General features: G+C 34.5%; 2 protein-coding genes across 2 annotated transcripts; both read left to right on the top strand.

The window, feature by feature from the left end:
* Nucleotides 1-281: 281 nt before the first annotated feature.
* On the top strand, nucleotides 282-3,082 carry LOC143535566 (uncharacterized). The gene is made up of 3 exons (XM_077029786.1): nucleotides 282-499; nucleotides 1,722-2,580; nucleotides 2,830-3,082. The coding sequence occupies exons 1-3, from the start codon at nucleotides 393-395 to the stop codon at nucleotides 2,899-2,901; spliced, it is 1,038 nt and encodes a 345-aa protein (XP_076885901.1). The 5' UTR covers nucleotides 282-392; the 3' UTR covers nucleotides 2,902-3,082.
* Nucleotides 3,083-12,077: 8,995 nt separating this feature from the next.
* LOC143535620 (putative lysine-specific demethylase JMJ16) lies at nucleotides 12,078-18,183 on the top strand. Its single transcript, XM_077029828.1, has 13 exons — nucleotides 12,078-12,266; nucleotides 12,705-12,784; nucleotides 13,334-13,676; nucleotides 13,744-13,824; nucleotides 13,895-13,972; nucleotides 14,042-14,545; nucleotides 14,774-14,995; nucleotides 15,085-15,246; nucleotides 15,358-15,726; nucleotides 15,801-16,641; nucleotides 16,718-16,821; nucleotides 17,421-17,618; nucleotides 17,701-18,183. The coding sequence occupies exons 3-13, from the start codon at nucleotides 13,386-13,388 to the stop codon at nucleotides 17,968-17,970; spliced, it is 3,120 nt and encodes a 1,039-aa protein (XP_076885943.1). The 5' UTR covers nucleotides 12,078-12,266; nucleotides 12,705-12,784; nucleotides 13,334-13,385; the 3' UTR covers nucleotides 17,971-18,183.
* Nucleotides 18,184-21,206: the final 3,023 nt, after the last annotated feature.

Here is a 21,206-nt window from a genome sequence, read left to right as displayed (position 1 = left end):
GCAAACCCAAACATTAGGCCCCGACCAAGCAATTTCGATTGTCGAATATTTGGTCATTAGACTCGTTTAAGGTTTTTCTCATAATATATAAAAATAATTAAAAACATATATAAATTAATTAATAAATAATAAATGAACCGAGCTCGAGCTTTGAATTGAAAACTCAAAACTAGCCAAACTCGAGCTCTTGTAAATCAAAGCAAGCCGAGCTCGAGTCTAGTAAAGCCCTACTCAAGCTCGGTCTAGCTTGATTACACCCCTAATATTTCAAGTCTAATTCACTAAATAAGATAACGGTCGCTTAATTCAAAAATGTGAATCTGAAAACCCTAATTAACCAGCAGCTTCATTGGATCATCAATTCATCATTATCAGCAGCTGCTCTGGAATTGATGGGTCGATTCTTAATCTTTCCGTGTCTTCCATCTTCTTCCAAGCATTCAAAACTAACCAAAGCCACTTCATCTTCTTCCTTCAAAACCCTAGTTTCCAAATTGAGGTAATTTATTGCCTACATTTGAATTGTTATATTGATTTTATGTAAATGTTGGTATCGTGGTTGTATAAATTGAGGTTTTATTGTAGTTTGTGTATTTTTTCTTTGAGGCATTTTGTCAAACACCTTGTCTTCATGTAGGGTTGTAAACCTGTTTGTGAACTGTTCGACTGGAAGTTCGTTTACGCTCATTCGGTCATTAAATGGACGGACATGAACAAGAGACCGTGTTCGTTTAATTGTGTTCGTGAACATTCGATTATTTGTTAGTTTACGTTCATTTATGTTCGTTAATGTTTGCTCATTATAGGTTATGCATATTTTTAATGACTTATAATCTTATCATATAGAGTTAAGCAAAATTATTAACTGAAAAACAAAAATGTACATTTGAGTATTATGTGATTACTTTATAAGTAAATTAATATATGAATACGGATGTTACTATTGGCAGTTGGCACTGATCATTCTCGGTTAGCCAAATCAAATAAATCATTGTTTGTGTTCATTTATGTTCGTGGACCATTCACAAACAAGTTCATTTCCTTAATGAATGGACGCACACAATAAATTTCGTTTGGTTAGGTGTGCGTGAACTAGGGGTGCAAACGAGCCGAGCCCGAGCTCGATTAGGCTTGAGCTCGGCTCGTTTAACTTACACAGAGCTCGAGCTCGGCTCGTTTCGAGCTCTATTTTCAAAGCTCGAGCTCGGCTCATAAGTAGATATTCAAGCTCAAGCTTGGCTTGTTTATTATTTATCAATTATTTTTTTATTTAATTATAATTATTTTGATATATTTTTTCTATTATAATCTTATATATAAAATAATATATATTATTTAGTTATTTATATTTATTTTTCATAACATTATACATATTAATTAATAATTATTAAATATATATTTTCAAAAAGTTATATAAATGACAGGCTCGTTTAGGCTGCGAGCCGGCTCGAGCTCGATACGTGAAGCTCGGGCTCGGGCTCGTTTATTAAATGAGCTTACTTTTAAGCTCAAGCTCGGGCTCGGGCTCTATTAGGCTCGGCTCGATCGAGCTTTTCAACAAGCCAATCTCGAGTAGCTCGCGAGCAGCTTGGCTCGTTTGCACCCCTAGCGTGAATCGTTTGGTTCTCCGATAAAAACTTAACGGACGAACATGAACAAGGGCTTGTTCGTTTCGATTCGTTTACAGTTGTGTTTCATTTTTCGTGTTATTGAACTTGTAGGTTTTATGGTGAAGATCAAGGGAGTGGGAAATTGGGCGTTCTTGTGGAACTCGAGAGTGCGAAAGAGAGGGAGGATGAAAAGAACAAAGAAAGTGGAAAACTGGGTGTTCTTGTGCAGATTGAGACCGAAAATGAAAGAAATGAAGCAAAACAAAATGATTTAGGTGTTCATGTGGAAACCGAGAATGAAAGTGGAGCCATCTCAGATTCTACTGTTTCAAGCTACATATCTTATCCACCAATGCATAGATACCATAATGGTGTAACCCATGAAGATGAAGAATATGTACTGGTTCAAGCAGATTCACCCGAGTCCTTATTTTCTTTGTCAGTCGATCCAACGAGGCAATCAAAGTCTTCTCCAGTTGGAGCTGATGATAAAGAAGTCATTGTTAATAATCATGATCATGATAAAAGCATTGATTCTTTGTTGAATCCAATTGAGAATCTTGCAGACCGGAAAACAATGAAGGCAAGATCACCAATGTCTGGTTTGAATCACCTCCAAGAAAAAGAAAATTTGTCGTTAGAACAAGAAAACTCTAAAGTTTCAGACCGAAAGGAGAGACTAGAAAACAACAATGTTGTGGCTGCAAGCCTTGCAAGTTGGTTGGTTAAGCCCGAGAAGTCAGCAACACCGAGCAAGGAAGAAAGTCAAACTTCTTGGAAGAGCATTGAAGATAGACCCATTTTAGGAGCTTGGAGCATTGATGAAGTCAAACAGGTATCTGCAAGGTCAACTCCAAGAAAGTCACCGTGTCACAACCCTGATGACACACCGATCATAGGGACCGTTGGGAGTTACTGGATTCATACTGGGCAAGATACAGATTCTGCAAAATCCACAAGAAACAGAAAGGTATTATACACTTTTTTGTATTCATTTCTAAAGTTTATAACTTTATATAAATAATTAATGTTTTTCATATGATTACAGAAACTATATTATTACAAATAGTAAGAGTAAGCTTTTTTTTAAATTAAAACTGTTTAGGAGGTTTTATGCGTTTAATAGTTTTCAGATGAATTTAGACTTGTTTATATGTATATAGCTCGAAAATGGAGTGAATTTAGACCGATTTCTGATCAACTGTATTGTCTTTTGTAGAATAATGTTTTAAGCTGTCACTCTTCCTCTAAGAGAAGGTTGGAAAGAGCATTCGACAAGAGTGATGTTTAGTTACTTTACGAATTGCATCTGGCCGACTTCGAAATTGGTTCTATATTGGATGGCCCTCTCTATCTCAATATACATGTTCCCTTTTTTGAAACCTGTGAATACTAGAAGTTGGTTTATGCTTAATCTTGTTCTCTTTGAGAATTATGTTTTGAATAATAAAGTCTTCCGTATGAGAAACGTTTTCGTTGGCCAGTTTTTTCTGTGTATAAATATTTGTAAAGACTGTTTGGTTATTTGGGAACAAAAGATTCCACAATGGTTCCAAAAGCTAACCACTACATATTACAATAGTGCACTTTTTGACATATTAGTCCCCATGCAAAAAGTTATGAAGATGGTCATTTTGGGGTTTGTCAAAAAGATAATGGAAAGCAACAAAAGCTTTAAATAATTGTCCATAACAAGGTTCTATATGCATTCATTGGTGGGAACTGAAAAACCATGGGTTGAAGAAATCGAATCACAGTTAATAAGTGACTCTTGGGTTCTCAACAGAATCAAGTCAGCGGTGAAGCGTGTCGTGTCATAGTCACATAATTAACATTTCCATCATGTAGACTCATAATGCATATTGCATAATCACAAAGTCATATCCTTAAATTTGATGCACAACTCTTTCCCTATGTATTTTATGTAGTTAAGGTTCATATGTTATTAGCACACTAGCAATGATGCTAGTGTGTTCATCATTTCAGATTCTAACTTCAAATGGGAGTATATAGTTAACGCACAAATTTCCAACTACAACATACGTATCATGCACAAAATATAAGTTGCATGTGGTAGAAAATGACAATCTACAAAGGCTATCAGGTGTGTGGTTCTCAAATGTCATATAAATTTTACTGACACATTAACGTCACATCAATCTTCACTTCTCATCACTTTATGAGAAATTGTTTTCATTACACACGTGGGTTTAATTACTTCGTCGTTATCATTTCTCGAATAGGCAACTCCAAAGGACACATGCCAACATTGTGCATAAGTATATTCTAGCAAAGCGATACAAGCACATGCCAAAGCCGCTTATGAGACAAAAAGAAAATAATGTATCTTGAAACCAATTTGGTTTTCAATAAATTTTATTAATATTCATAATAAAAATCATTGTGTATTTAAATATTTAAGAAAAGTTAACGAACACAAATTATTACGAAAAACTCAAGTTATATGATAAATGAAATATTATATAAAAAATCAATTTATCCGTGAGCCCACTCACGCTAAACTCTTAACACTCGCGGACCTCATATGATTGTCTTACACAATAGAGTTTTAAATAGAAGATTTATTCAAACTAAGTCTTCGCCTCTTTGCTCTAAAGTTTTCACACACTTTCAAAGATAATCTCTTATATAATTCAATAGTAATTTTAAGCTTCAATAATCAATAATAAGAGATTAAAAGTTATAGCAACAGGAGAGCTTTTCAAGCTACCAACCTACAACTTGCTTATGTATTTGAGACTACAGGTTGTTATAGTGATTTGACATGTAAAGATTCATCATTTTGTTGATGATTTGAGAGGGAAACACACTATATTGTCGTAATGTTGTTATTGTATTGGTTGGGAAACTCTATCTTAATATAGAGTTTATTATAGTTGAGTGAGTTCACTATCTTGACATAGTGAACATATTTTGAAGAATTGTAATTCTAAGCACTTGATGTGCTTGCTAAAGAAGATGATCACTTCTTTTGAAGAGTGAGACGATTGTATCAGTGATTCCTACCGTTAAGGAAGACGACCAGTGAAAAAAACTCTCGATCGGTGAATCAAGGAGAAGATGTAGAGTGAATTAGTATGTTACATTCACTTTAACGTCTATAACCTATATCCCTAAACTTTTTTACTTATTTGCATGTATTTATACTTATTTGTATATATTTTTGTAAGTTGTGAAAGATTTAACAAAGTTATTTGCTCATTAAAACTGGATTAAATTTAAGAAAAACTATTCACCCCTTTTAGTTTTTTACATAAAACAAGATTCAAATTCAAAGACCTAGTGTATCTAACTCTTCATGCAAATAACGTAAAAAAAACATGAAATTAATGAGAACATGATCAAAAATTGATGAAAACGACGCAACAAGAGGGATTTAGTAGATAACCTATAAAATGAGGTTCGACTAAGTTAACCCTAATCAAGTAAATCAAAGGCACGGAAAATGTCACATGCCCTAAAATCAAACAAAGGAAAACCAATAGTCTGCGATTGCGGATGAACAGAACATCACCGATGACTGGAGGAATCGGAAAAAAAAATCAGTTGGTCTGCGCACGAGATGATGGTGGATTAAAATCGTAAGACGTGGTTTGACGACAATGAGTGCTAGATGAAAGCACCAATATGAAAAATTATGTCACAAATGATGATGATGGATCATCCATTAGTAAACGATTAACGAAGGTTCAATAGGATTATACCTGCAACTTATCCATAGGTGAGAATGAAAAAAAAACAATAAAAAGGATGAAGAACAAAAATATGACATAGAGGGTAGAGGTCAGGAAGATAAGACACATCATACGCATCGTGACAAGAAACAAACACAAAAAGAAAAGTTGTGCATCACATGGTAAAGGTCGTACAATTTTCTATAACAGAATTTGGTTATATATATTCTATCAAATAATCAAATTGGTTGAATATTTGAAAGTTGATTATTTGAATTTGAGTATAAGAAAAAGGTTAAAATATAAATGAAGAGAAAAATAAGAAGTTTGAGAAGTATTTGTGGCATAAAAAACCTTAAAAACTTCAAGAAAAATAATATAAAAATCATAACTCAAAATATAAATAAAAAAGAAAAAAAATTGTTTCCCCGGTCTTTCTCGTTCATAAAAATAAACACAATATGAAGGAAAAAAGACACAATGACGTAAATTAACAAAAAACACAATGATAAAAAAAGACATAATAGACCCCAAAAAATAACACAATATCAAGCAAAATATAACACAAATTTGAACAATATAACAAAACTACCTTTAGAACCCGTGTGATGCACGTGATTATTAAAAGAAATACAATTAAACTATATAAATTAAATGATTAAATTTAAAAAAACATATATTATATCAAATTAAATGGTTTTATAAGTTTAAATTATAATTTATCTACCTATTCTAATAAAGTAAAATAATTGTGACACGTGTCAGTTTGTGGTTAATTCTTACAATTTTTTTCCCTCAAAAACTTATATATGGCAAATAAAAAAAATTATTCACTTTCCTTTTACACTCTATTTATATTATATCTAATTAAATTATTCACTTTTATTTAAACTTTATTTGTATTATATCTATACATTTTTATACAAATACATATTTACATATTATACTAATGTACATTGTTAGAATATATTTCCCAACATACTTGGTGAAATTCAAAAATCTACAACAAACCATGTTTATTAAATATTAAAAATTTGTGAAAGACTTTAGCTATATCTTTCACATCGAAATGCCTCATTGTTTTAAATTTTCCTTCAGTGGCATTGTTTCATTTTTGTATACCGATTGTAGAACAACTCATTCTCGATTTAAAAGTCAAATATATTTGATGATATAGTACGACTATATTTGTAATACATTTTTTTACATAATATAAAGAGACTTAGTTATCTTTTTTTATTTATATTAAAATATTCATTGTAATTTATACATTAATTTATCCTGTGTAATACACGGGTTTCTAAAGCTAGTAATGGAATATTCATATGAATATGTGGTGTATTCTCAAACAATTTCTTCATAATTACGAAATGATGCACATTGTGATTATGTAAGTTGCAATTATATTTTTTTAATGGAATAGCAAATTCTAAGAAAATATGATAAGAAATTTCATTATAAATGACATAAAAAAGAACATTATATATAAATTAGCATGAATATTACATAAAGATAGATGAAAACTCTATGGATTCATGAATGTTGATTAAATATGTGATAATAAAATTGCTATTTATTCATAGTTTATTATTGTCTTTATCATCTTAGGCTTATAAATATTGTTTATTGAAGTTCACAGTAGAGGTGCACAAACCGGTTTTTTTAAAAAAACCGGTTCGGTTAATAACCGGACCTGTTAATAACCGGTTTTTTTCTGTCAAAACCCTAACCGGTCTAGCCGGTTAGGACCGGTTTAGAACCGGTTAATAAACCGGTTTTTTTATTAACCGGTTTTTTTTATTAACCGGTTTTTTTTTTTTTTTTTTTTTTAAATTTCGCGGTTTCAAATACGAATATTTGTTTTTTATATTTTGTACTTAATGAATACCATTATTTTTTCACAGTATAAACAAACCGGTAACTACAAGGCAAAACGGACTGACCGATGCCATTCTTTGCTTTCGTTGTTAGGGTTCTTTGCTTGGAAGATGAGTATGAGTGTGTGTTGGTGAATGTGTTTTCAACAAACCAAAGATTAAAAACACATAACTTTCATTTATAGTTTTTACATTAAAAATACAAACATTAAATCGTTATCGCATATTCGTAACTCAAAAATACAAACATTAAATCATTAACACTGAAGAAATCTCTGCCAAGAACTGTTGTTCATGATTTAACTCAAAAATACAAACATTAAATCGTGAACTAGCAGATGCTCCTGTTGTTCCCAATCGCAGTTTGTTCATGATTTGCCTCCATGTTTGCTGTTTCTTTAACTAAATTAGAAAAATCCAAATCAACAAGTAAATAAGAGCACATATTAGGAAAAAGAATGCTTAGACACGATTACATGAACAACTTGCTGTTTCTTACTCATGATTTGCCTCCATGTTTGCTGTTTCTTTAACTAATTTTCTTCGCTACCCGATCCCGAGCTATTTCTTAGGTAATCGTCGTACGCGGCTTCTTCATCGGTCATTGGTTGAGTGTGTCCTTCATTGACCTCGTCTTCATACAAGCCCGCTTCATACTCCATTTCCCCCTCGAGTGAGCGTTGATGTTGTGCCCTATCTAAAGAGTCCAAGTAATCCTTGTAGCAAATCGACATCTCTATAGCTGGTGCAGTGAGTCGAGTCCTCCTAATCGATATAACCCTGCCAGAAACAGAAAAAGCAGACTCCGAAGCTACCGTGGAAGCTTGGACCGTTAGTAAATCTTTGGCCATGGCGGCGAGGATCGGAAACTCATCCTCCTTACCTCTCCACCAAGCCAGCAAATCAAGACTTCTAAATTCATCCGGAGTCATGTGTTTCACAAAGTTGGTACCACCATACCTTCCAAGTTCACTGCTTGGGGTGTTTACCCTTTGACGTTTACCGGCGTCTTCCCAAATCATGTAGTACATCCCCATTTCAAGGTCGGTTTGGGATTGGGATTGGGCAACAGCTCTTAACGAGTCATGAATTTGGGAAGACGACCCGTATTTTGTAAGGTAGACATCATACATGTTTGACAAGGTGGTGTTGAAAGCATTCTTTAAAGTTTGGCTATAATAGGGGTTTTGATCGTCGTTTAACCCAAGCTCATCACAAATTTTTTCTATTAAAGCTTCAACACCACCAACATTGATGCAAGGGTTTAACGCAGCAGCACATGTCAAAACAGCGGGTAGTTGTTGAAAATATTTTCTAAATTTTTCTTTCATTTTTACACCCATATCAAAATAAGGTGCACCCCTACAATCAAGTTCACTCAACTTTGTGCACATGACAGCAATTTTTGGTAAAGCAATGGGGCTTGTTGGATAGTAAACCCCGGATAAACTAGTTGTGCAAGATTTAAAAATTTGAAGGACCTCCGTAACGATCTCAATCAATAACCAGTTTCTAGGATCATATGGTGCACATTTACCCCTACTTGACAAAATTTGATGAAACGCAATTAATGATTCTTTTTGTTGGATGGCTTTCTCAAACATATTACAAGTCGAGTTCCATCTTGTTGGACAATCCCAATTTGGCCCCAACCATTGACAATTAGCTTCTACACAAAATTTTTTTTATCTTGAAAATGTTTTATTGTTGCTAAAAACATCTCGTAACATTCTTTTAAAACTGTTTCTTTGCGTTTCGATCACGTTTAACCCATCTTGCACGGCCAAGTTGATAATATGTGCAATGCATCGGCTATGAAAAAACGCTCCATCACAAATACGTTTATACTTTAATTTTAAATGGCCAACCGCGGCCGTATTGTTGGACGCGTTATCAAACGAAATTGAAAAGATTTTATCTTCAATTTTGTATTGTCGAATGACTTTATCCAAGATTTGAAAAATATTTCTACCCGTGTGCGGGTAATCAAACAATTGAAACGCAACGGTTCGTTTCATCATTTGCCACGACTCGGGGTCAACCCAATGAGCCGTCACACAAATGTATGAGTCGGGCGAACCATGAGGTACCGACCAAACATCCGTTGTTAAGTTTACACCAGTTTGTAAGTTTGAAAAGTATGAAATTAGTTCGGATTTAGCGTTTTTCCATGCTTTAAGACAATCTCTTCTAAGGGTCGAACGACTTACGTGTTGGTAGCGTAGTTGAACATAGTTTTGCATCATCTCCGTGAATTGAGGGTTGTCGAAGTGGTTGAAAGGAAGTGTTTGTTGAATCACAAAGTTTGAAAACTGTTGATGTACCGCTTCAACGTCGTACGTAAACACCCCTCCTTGATTCGTCATCTCCGGCTGCGAACTACTTCCCGCTTCGTCCTTCAAGGCCTTGCAAAAGCGCTGTTGTATATGCGCTTTTAAAGTGGAGTTTGCATCTTTGGCATAGAACTTCAAACAGTGCTTGCATCGAGCTTTTTGGCGACCGTTAGACAGTTCGCATAGGTCGAAATGTTGCCACACATCTTGGTTTCGTTTCGTGGGGATGATCCGAACGACCGTTATGTCTGTGTTCGAGGCACCCATGTTGACGGATGAAGCAGCACTTTGGGAGGCCATGATAATAAGAGCGTATAATCGAGTATGAAATAAACGAGTACGAGTATGAAATAAACGACTACGAAATAAGAGCGTATGGAGTGGTAATGTGGTATAATTGAGTGTGAGATAACAAAATAATCGCGTATGAAATAAACGTTTAGAGCTAGTAGAGTTGTATAATCGAGTGTGAGCTAACCTACCCAACCTAAACAATATATAGTTGTTTGTGTGGGTAAAATGTTAAAAAAAACGGCTAGAAATCAAGAAAAAACGGGCAAAAAAGGACCCAAACGGTCATATGGCCGTTTTATAACGGTCAAAAACCGGTTAACCTAAAAACCGGTTAACCGGTTTTTAGGTTAACCGGTTTTTGACCGTTAACCGGTTAACCGGTTTTTAGGTTAACCGGTTTTTTAATAACCGGTTTTTAAATTTAACCGGTTTTTTTACTAACCGGTTCAATAACCGGTTTTTGTCCACGAATGAGTAACCGAAGTACTAACCGGCGGTTCAATAACCGGTCTAACCGGTTTTTTAATAATCGGTTTTTCTATTAACCGGTTTTCGGTTAAACCGACCAAACCGGTTCTATAACCGGTTTTTTTGAACACCTCTAGTTCACACATTCGACCATCCCCTACACTCAAAAGTGTATATAAATTGATTTAATAACAAAAGTAGATTTGATTTCATTAAAGATATTAATATTTATTATACTGACATAAATACCTGCATATTTTCAATACTTGTACTTTAGGTAGCTGATTATTTAATTAAAGTATGGATTTATATGTTTTGATTACATTGACGTAAATACGTTTTCTTTAAAAACAGAATAATAGTTTGAGTGGGAAATTTAGGCTATGAATGATCCTAGTGATATGTGTCCAAGTTATTTTCTTTTATTAGAATATGTATGTATCAAGGAAAAAATACACAATATCATGAAAAAGAAAACACAATCAATAATGAAAATATATAAAATACACAATGATAAATAAAAAACACACAATATTTTTTTTTAAATTAGAAATTCAAATTTTTTGAAAACTTGATAAATAAATAAAAGATTATGAGATATACATGGAATGTATTTGTTTGTTTAAAACACAATTACTATTTGATATTAATCAAATGTTTGGAATCTAAAAATATATAATTCCAAAGAATATTAGGGTTGCTAAACAACTTAGAAACCCTAATCCCCCCTAAGCCGCCGTTGATCTGCCATAGTCAATTCGATTTGGTGTTTCAGTTTAGATTCGATTAAACCGAAAGTCGTTTAAGGTTTTAGTGTTCGAGTAGAGTACGGGTAATCTGAAAACGAGTTTTTGGGTTTGATTTGTGTAGGTGTTTTCGTTTACTTGATCTAGCGACAAAGTCATTGTCTCACAACGTGCGAGTTCTTTCAGCCTACCAAACTTTACAAGGTAGACATTTGATCTCATATAACTTTTAATTTTATTCGCATTTAGTATCTTAGAGAACGTTCTGGAGTTGGTCAATAACAGTTCATACATATCTATCTCCCACTATTAAATTAACTTTCTTCATTTAAACAACACGTGTATAAAACCCAACCGCTTCATCGACGCTAAACATTATCGTCTCCTAAAACTCGAAACAATTAAAACCAACAAATTTTCTTATTAGTTACATTATCTTTAACTTCGACCTAAATCCCTAGCCTAAAAATATGATAAACCCAAATAAATAAAAACCTTGACTCTTATTATTATTATTTTAAAATCCATGAATTAATTCTTTAAGAAAAAAACACACACACCCCTTGCTTTATCTTTGATTCTTGACCCATAATAGTATAATACATATATATATATATATATTTTGCCTTGCCCATGGTATTGCTATTGCACATGGGTATACCAAAAAAATATTAAAAGGTTCTTGAAACATTCATCGGGAAACGTGGCTTCATCTTGACCGTCCAAAAAGCAGATACATTTGGAGTAATGTAATGTCAAGAAAGATTCAATTCCTTATTTCCTTTCACGCGTCCAAACTCATAATATCACAACACAGGTAAACCAAATACTTTCCCAATAATATTATTATTTTTATTATTATCAAGAAACAAAATAAATAAAATAAAATAACATAAACCATAAAAAACGTTACAAACCCTATTCAATTTATCAATTTCTCACCAATTTCTACTACTACCCTCAATTCATGACTTTTATTATTATTCTATCGTATCAACAAACAAAATTAAAAGGTAATTAAAGATCCTGATTAAATTAATGCTTTATTAAGTTGTTGGACCAGTATACCATACTATACCTTTGTTATTGTTAAAAACATTTTTCAGTTTCTTTTTATTTTTATTATTTTGTTCTCTAAATTTATAAAAAATCCAATCAAACCCACCTCAAATTTTCCTACATATTATTATTAATATTATGTTCTTGATATCATCTACCATACCATAAATTAATTCATACCCAGGTATTATATTAAAAACAAGTTTTGTAAAGAGGGTTGGTTGTTGTGACTTTATGTGATGATGATAACTGATATTATCTAGCTAGGGTTATATTATTATTATTATTATTATTATTTTTAAGATATTAATATTTGGCATCTAGTACATACATGCATGTGTGTTTGAAGATTATGTTGAATTTGGGTATTGATTTTACATGCAATCTGAGATTTCTGGATCCCCAAATTTGGTTTTTAGGGATTTTGACCTGGTCAACTTTGGGGTCTGTAATTATAACTCCTAAATTGATTGATTGATTGATGTTTACTGGGTAAATTTAGGGATCTGGGTTTGTTTCTGTTAGATCAGATCTGTTATGAATTTATGATTTGTAATTATACCATAAATTGATTGATGGTTTTGAGTGTCAGATTTTTAATTATTTATTTATCTATTTTTAGGGTTCTTGAAGTTTGCAAGTGTATTCAACATCTGGGATTGACCTGCATTTGGTCAAGAAACATTGACCTAATTTTTGAGGGTAATGTTTATTCATCTCTTTTGGACTTTTGGTTTCTTTGAAGTCGCGCATGCGTAAATACGTGTCTTCGATTCGATGTAGCGAGATGAACAAAACTAGGGCTGCGCGAGATCGGATCGATAAAAAGCTCGAAGCAAGTCCAGTCGGGCCGCTTGCAAGCTACTCGAGATCGGACCAATAAAAAGCTCGAAGCGAGCCGAGCTTGTGTCTTGTATCGGAAGCTGGTTTAGTTATTGAGCTTGAGCTCGAGTCTTGTATAAGAAGCTCGTTTAGGCTCGTCGAGCGTTAACACACCTTGTGTATTTTTAAGTTTGACCTCTTTTTGGACTTCTATGTATTAATTTCACACCGGACAGCCGAGCTTAGGCTTGTTTAAGAATTTTCTCAAAATATATAAAAATAATTGAAAATGTATATAAATTAATTTATAAATAATAAACGATCCTGGATCGAGCCTGGTTGAGTTCGGGCTCGGCTTGGCTCATTTGCAGCCCTAAACAAGATACATTATGAAACTCTAAATTATTTAAAACTTGTTGGACATTGCAGATAATTGATTCAAAATATCAGAGAATCTTGATTTTGTGAAGTTTGTATATACATGATGGGGACCAAATTCATCATGCATCATGTCAAAGAAGAGAGCATAGATATCCCTTCAATTCCACCCGGGTTCGAGTCATTTGCAGCCGTTCCTCTAAAACGGGTCGATGGCATCACAAACGGGTCTAATTCTTCGGTTTCCACTAGTCCTGACCCGCAACCACTCAAGAAAGAAGCCGAGGTTGAGCCCGGTAATAATGAAAAGATTAAACGGTCCGTTAGGCCCCGACCCGTGATAAACTATGGCCGGCTCGGTTGCAGTTCGGGAGACGAGTCTGACTCTGAACAGGTTAGTCTCATAATATTTATCTTTTACCAAATCTTTATTTGTATTCTATGCATTGCTTGACTTACAGTTTACACTTCAGAAAACTTCAAGCACTCAAATGTCTAAAGGGGTTATTCGTGGATGTGAAACGTGTCATAACTGCCAAAAGGTTGTTCAGTTTGTTACACTTTGTTATTTAAAGCTTGAATTATTGTATTTATTTATACTTTTGTTTTCAGGTTATTGCAAGATGGCGTCCAGAAGAAGCTCAGTTGCCTGATCTTCTAGACGCTCCTGTATTTTACCCGACCGAAGAGGTAATAAAAACTAACTGAAAACTCAATAATTTGATTATTAATTTGTGATTGACTTTAACTGGTTTACAGGAATTTGAAGATACCTTAAAGTACATTTCAAGCATACGTGATAAAGCCGAAGCGTACGGAATTTGCCGTATTGTACCGCCTCCTTCATGGAAACCACCGTGTGCCCTTAAGGATAATAATAGTATATGGGAAAATTCAACGTTTGCTACACGTGTCCAACGGGTTGATAAACTTCAAAAACGGGGGGCGTTGAGTCAAATGTTGAGATCTAATTTCCAGAAGAAAGGGAAAAGGAGAAGAGATCAAAAGACCCACGGGTCAGAAACCATAGCTCCGGTTGAGCAGGTGGTTCGCGAACCTGATTTTGGGTTCGAACCCGGTCCAAGGTTCACGCTTAAAGAGTTTCACAAGTATGCAGATGATTTTAAGAATCAGTATTTTAGAAGAAATGAAACGGTTACTGATGCGTCTGGTGACTCGGTTATGATAGATCGGGAACCGTCTTTAGAAGATATAGAGGGTGAATATTGGCGTATGATAGAGAGACCCACTGAAGAAATTGAGGTATCTTGCTTAAATAGGGTTGTAAACGAACCGATCATTCGTGTTCGTTCGTTTAACTTTAAGAAATTTTCTTGTTCCATGTTTGTTTATTAAGAAAATGAACATGTTTGTGTTCATTTATGTTTGTTCATTAATATTAAAGCAATCGCTTCACGAACATAAACGAACAAAAAAGCAATTTACTACAAATACAATAACAAAACCGTGGTTTGTCTTGTGACAATGTAGGTGCTTTATGGTGCTGACCTGGAAACCGGTACATTTGGCAGCGGGTTTCCAAAAGAGGCTTACCAGGTGGCAGGTTCAGATACAAAGTACACTAAATCCGGTTGGAACTTAAATAACTTACCGAGGCTTCAGGGATCACTACTCACTTATGAAAGCAGTGATATATCGGGTGTTCTTGTCCCGTGGTTGTACATTGGAATGTGTTTTTCATCTTTCTGTTGGGTGAGTAGATCTTGCTTCTATTATGCATTTATACGCGTTACTAGATGTTACAGTATTTAATTATTATTATCTTTTTATTTTATAAACAGCATGTTGAAGATCATCATTTATATTCAATGAATTACATGCATTTTGGTGCTCCAAAGATGTGGTACGGTGTACCCGGGAAAGATGCCATTAAATTAGAGGCTGCCATGAGAAAACATTTACCCGATCTTTTTGCTGAACAACCCGACTTGCTTCACAAACTTGTGAGAAATATATTTATTTGAAAACTAAAAATGAAGATCATCATCATCATCATCGTACTCAGTATATCCCAAAAATGAAGATATATATTTAATTTATTTATTGTAATTTAGGTTACACAACTTTCACCATCGATACTAAAATCCGAAGGGGTCCCGGTTTATCGGTGCGTTCAGAATCCCGGGGAGTTTATTCTGACGTTTCCCCGAGCGTATCACGCAGGGTTCAATTGCGGGTTCAACTGTGCAGAGGCGGTCAATGTAGCACCCGTTGACTGGCTACCACACGGTCATAATGCCATTGAGCTTTATCGTGAACAGGCCCGAAAGACATCGATTTCTCATGATAAATTGTTGCTTGGAGCCGCACGAGACGCTGTGAAAGCTCATTGGGAGCTTAATTTGCTTAGAAAACACACTCCCGATAACTTAAGATGGAAGGACGTTTGTGGGAAAGACGGGATACTAACACAAACACTTAAGGTAATAGAAAACGATAACAAGAATTTCAAATAATGTTTTGTTATCGCTTATTCAAAATTTGTGCAATTTGACAGGCGCGTGTGGAAATTGAGCGTGTGAGACGGGATTTTCTTTGTAATACATCGCAGGCGTTAAAGATGGAGGCGAGTTTTGATGAAACAAATGAAAGAGAATGCAGTGTTTGTTTCTTTGACTTGCACTTATCAGCAGCAGGGTGCCGACAGTGTTCACCCGACAAATATTCATGTTTAAATCATGCGAAGCAGTTTTGTTCTTGTGTTTGGGGTTCAAAGTTTTTTCTTCTTCGGCATGATATTAAAGATTTAGCTATTTTGGTTGAAGCGTTGGAGGGAAAATTAAGCGCTATTTACAGATGGGCAAAGCTTGATCTTGGACTTTCGTTATCGTCTTATGTATCTAAAGATAACAAACAATCGGGCTCGGTTTCTGAACCACCAACCGAAGAACAAAAGGGGCAAGAAACGGTTCAAGATTTGTTGAAATCAAAGGAATCGTCGGTTTCACATGAATCGTCACGTAAAGGTGTTATTCTGCTTAGTGATGACGAGGGTGATGACTCATCAAAACCGCTTAAACAAGTCGTCAAAAGTGAAGTTCAAGTGAAAAATGATACGGATTGTTCTACCAAACCGCAAGATCTCATGGTTACAAAAGGGTCTAGTAGCGTAATGGAAGTACCCAAAAACGACGAGAAAGTTGTAATTATTGGATTATATGCAAAATCCGGACAGGGGAACAACACGCAAACCAACCCCGGGAAACAAAAAGGTCCTCAAAAAGGCCCTCGGATGGCAAAAGTGGTTAGAAGGATAAGCTGCAATGTTGAGCCGTTGGAATATGGTGTGGTCCAAGCGGGAAAGTTATGGTGTGACAATCGTGCCATTTACCCTAAAGGTACAATAGTTACCACATCAGTTGTTGTTGTATAATACCCGAAGAATGTGAGTTTGAATATTTTGTCTTGTTGCAGGTTTTAAGAGTCGGGTTAAGTATATAAACGTGTTAGATCCTACAGATTCGTGCTACTACCTTTCAGAAATTGTTGACGCGGGAAAGAATAGACCTCTGTTTATGGTAATTGAACACGGGTTAGAATAAATAAATTTGTTTAAATAATAACACAATGCGAAATATATAAAATATGTTCAACATATATAAAGATATAATATATGATAGAATAAAGTACACAATATGGAAATAAAAAGTTGTTTGAAAATTTCTTAAATCTCTAAATATTTTTTTGTATTCAATATTTGTAATTTTATTTGTAATTTTAACCTCCATATCAAAATTAGTAGTTTCATTTTGTTTTTGCTTTCAACTTTAGATAATGAAAAAATAATTTATACAATATATTAATTACTAATACAATATATTAATACAATATATTTGTACAAAAATAAATAATATATTTATGTTGGTGTCAAATTTTTTAAATCAAAAAATAATTATTAAAAAGAGAAAATAATAGATTAAAAAGAAAAAAAAAGTTAAATATAAAACTATTAATAAGTAACCGAATTGTATTTAAAAAGATAGAGAGGTGGGAAAATTTTGTAAGAATTTATCTTGTGTGATGCCATGTGGCATTGAGAAACCTTTATTTATTATATAATATAGAAATATAGATATAGATTCATAGCTAAATACATGTTTTGTTTGTTTTCTTCCAGGTTTCGTTGGAGAAGGATCCGAGTGAAACGTTTATTCATTTCTCGCCAGTAAAATGTTGGGAAATGATTAGGGAGAGAGTTAATAGTGAGATCTCAAAGAAACATAAGTTGAAAGTACCGAATCTTCCTCCTTTGCAGCCTCCCGGGAGTCTCGATGGCATGGAAATGTTTGGTTTTTCGTCACCATCCATCTTGCAGGTAAAAACCTTAAACCCTAAACCTTAAACCCTAACTTCAGCTCTGTATATCTTAACAAGACGGTATGATGTTGGTTTGGTAGGGTATCCTGTCAATGGATACGAATCGGGTATGCACGGATTACTGGGAATCGCGACCTTTTCACTCTCAATCCCATAACAAAGAGGATAACATATTAAAGATCCAGGAGTCAAACACTGCTTCTGATACCATAATTTCGGGCCTGTTTAAAAAGGCGAGTTTGGAGGAGTTAAACGCGTTTTTGAGTGTTTTGAATAATGAGGGCTCAACGAGCAGTCAACAAGAGGTAACAAAGCTTCTCAATGACGAGATTCGTAAACGACCCGGATGAAAAAAGTTTCTAGTTTTAACATTGTAAATACTTTCGTCTCATTTTAGTTTCGGGTTTTTTGATCCAGTTTTAACGGTTGTTCTTCACTCTAGGTGTTTTTGGTAGGGTTTAAGTAGAGAGAAACCGAAAAAAAAAATTGTTCCTTTTTGAAGATTAACATTCATTTTAGTATGGGATAAGAGAAACCAAGATTCATTTTTTAGGTTTTATTTTTATAATTGTTGATAGATTGTTTTTATTTTGTATTTTTTTTCATTTTTAATTTTATAACAGTCTTATAAATATATTTAGTTCTTTAAAACAAGCATCTTTTTCAGGCCGTCTTCGAGAATTTAAATACCTCAGTCAAGCCAAAATAAAAAGACCCGTAGGCCTTAACGATTTTTTTTATTCGCTAATATACATGGATAAAACTTTTATCCATCGATTTATTATAAGCAGAAACCATTCTAAGCATGTAATTATCTCATAAATCATTGTAAATAATCTTATTTTTAACACCAAAAAACATATATATGTAATATGTATAAAATGGTTTGTGCCCTCGAAATTTATGTGCACCCGGGTGATGATGCGGCTCGCATGCCCTCCGATATCCTTTTATGACTTTTTTGTTCAGTCACAACCAAAAAAATGGTCATGCTAAGCCTATTATACGGTGAGCATACGATGTCATAAAAAACTTGCTAATGAAGCACTATAAGACTGTGTGTTGTGGAGATGTGTTTTGGTCACACTGCCATGTAAACGTTGGGGCATTAACTAACCTTTATATTATTTGGTAACATGTGTTTTGGCTTTGTAATTACTATTCATTGTTACAACATGAGCAACCCAAGTTACAAATTAGTCATGTAGCTTTTTTGTTCTTTCTCTCCATGGTATGTTAACACTTTAAACACCACCATAAAAGCATAAACTTCCTAGCATCCAATCTTATGCAAAGTGTCAAAAGAGTACAATGTGACAAATTTTCATTGGTGGTTCATCAAAGAATAAATTCCCATCTACCGCACTATGATATCTTATAAAGTTTGGTTTAACAATGAATATCATTTTTTGTTTTAGTTTTATTCACCAAAACTATTTGAAGCTATAATAAATACTAGCTTGTCAAATCACACTAAGAAATCGAACAATAAAAATTTTATTTATATATTTACTAATTGTGTGTTCTAAGCCTCTAAAAGTTCATATTAACTGCATTTGAAGAATCCCCACTTGTGATATGATGGCAGGAGACCTGATAGTTTGATCCTCATGTGGTAAGAGGACTGAGAGTTCGATCATCACTTGTATCATTTTTGGTGGATTATGTTGATAAAAGGGTTAGAACTAAGTCTTGCGAGGTTGTCAGTTCAAATCCCGATCCCAACCTGGTTTTAGTCCATCGTGTGTTACACCAGAGAGTTATGCTGTTGTGGTGGCACAACGACTGTCAAGTGGCATCCGACAATATGTTTTCCCGGGGGAATGTGAGCCAAACTCTGAAGCAAGCTTACACCCGGTTAAGACATCATAGTCTAGCCGGAGTGGGCCAACATGGCTCTCCAAGTTTAAAGAGTACGGCGGCCTAACACACAATAAAATTGTCGTTCTAATACACACACACACACATAGTCAAGTTAACGTACAATAATCATTAACGTATGCGAATTACGCTCAAGGCAAAAGCAAAACGCTCAAAAGCAAAAACAAGTAAAAAACAAATCACTTAAAGCCAAAATACTTAAACGCTCAAGCCAAAATACAAAATCGCTCAACAAAATGGTAATACACTTAAACGGGCTTCGTGAAGAAAAAGGAAAAAAAATTGAACGATTAACGATCCAAATATGTTTTTTTTGGTAAAATCGATGATTAATTGGGTATGTATTGATGATTCCAAGATGTTGGGATGTGATTTCATGAATTAATTTCGTGAATGTGAATATAGGTATTTTTTGTACGTTAAAGATTATTGTATTCTATCCTTTACATATATAACGTTAATTTATAGAACTTTATACATTAAAAATTATTAAAATAAACAAATATAAGTAAAATTAATTTAACAATGTAATATTAAAAAAACAAGTAACTGGCCAAACAAGTCGTGCAAGGCATGTTTGAGATTAACATGTCGTGAAAGACATGTTTGGTGGTTAAACAGGACGTGAAAAACACATTAAAGCCAAATATGTTTTGAAATACGCGTTGAGATCAAACATGTCGCGAAGACCAAACTTATAAAGACAAAAATAAAATCTCTTTCTCATTAATTGAACATTTTGAGAATTCTCAATTGAGAATATTTCATTAAGTTTTATAAAAAGGTTACATAACAAACTAACATTTGGAATCTTTGATATATTAGTTTTCACAATCACAATAAAAACAATACAGAAACCCTACAAACATCTTTTCTTCACAGTAAGGCTGAGGGGTGTGGGGCGCTAACCGGGGCGCTAGAGCCCCTCCGCTCGCGCCTCGGGGCGCTAACCCCACACCACCGGGGCGCGAGGGGGGAGCGAGCGCGGAAATCCAGGCAGGCGTGAGCCTGGTCGCGGGAGAAGAGAGAGAAAATGGACGTTGGGAATGGAGAAATAGCCGTTGGGACCCGGTTAAATTAAAAAAAAAAATATTTTTTACCTAAATAATACCCCATTTCATCTATAAAATACCCCATTTCACCCATATCAATCACCACAACTTCAAAATAAAACCCAAAATCAACCCATCTTCCCAACTTTTTTTTAAAAATGTCGTCGTACTCGTCTGATTCCGACTCCTCCGAAGAGGATGATTTGCTTCTTCATGTAGGGGGAGTTTTGACCGCAACCGTAGGCGAGGCGACATTTGTGGGCGAGGCGACCCGATGATCTTGTATTAGATTAGTGTTATTATTAAGTATTATTGTTTGTTTAATTTTTAGTATGTTTTTTTTTTGTAATTTGAATTTTAAAAAAAATGTGTGTTTTTTTTAATAATTTATAGGTTTTTTTAATAATACGTTGTTTGAATATATTTATAAAAAAAAAAAAAAAAAATTCGCTGGAGCCCCTGCTGGAGCCCCTCCACACCAGGGCCAGGGGCTCCAACGGAGACTCCAACACAACCCTTATCTAGTTTCTCTCTCTGCCACACGTCATAATACCCGTTAGAGCCCCCCACACCCCTTAGCCTAACTCACAACTACCACCACTACTACTACCACCGCCGCCGCCGCCGTCTCCGATTGGCCACCGCGCCGTCTC

The sequence above is a fragment of the Bidens hawaiensis genome, unplaced genomic scaffold (genome assembly GCF_021521415.1).
Source record: "Bidens hawaiensis isolate Kalapana, Puna unplaced genomic scaffold, B.hawaiensis_p1.1 tig00010569_1, whole genome shotgun sequence".
NCBI lineage: Eukaryota > Viridiplantae > Streptophyta > Magnoliopsida > Asterales > Asteraceae > Bidens > Bidens hawaiensis.
This window is presented reverse-complemented; position numbering and strand designations above follow the sequence as displayed.

Coding starts and splice junctions, on each gene's coding strand:
- LOC143535566 (XM_077029786.1), top strand. CDS start 393: ATGGGTCGATTCTTAATCTTTCCGTGTCTTCCATCTTCTTCCAAGCAT. Junction 500..1,721: donor ACCCTAGTTTCCAAATTGAG/GTAATTTATTGC, acceptor TTGAACTTGTAG/GTTTTATGGTGAAGATCAAG. Junction 2,581..2,829: donor AATCCACAAGAAACAGAAAG/GTATTATACACT, acceptor TGTCTTTTGTAG/AATAATGTTTTAAGCTGTCA.
- LOC143535620 (XM_077029828.1), top strand. CDS start 13,386: ATGATGGGGACCAAATTCATCATGCATCATGTCAAAGAAGAGAGCATA. Junction 14,546..14,773: donor GACCCACTGAAGAAATTGAG/GTATCTTGCTTA, acceptor GTGACAATGTAG/GTGCTTTATGGTGCTGACCT. Junction 16,822..17,420: donor AGAATAGACCTCTGTTTATG/GTAATTGAACAC, acceptor GTTTTCTTCCAG/GTTTCGTTGGAGAAGGATCC.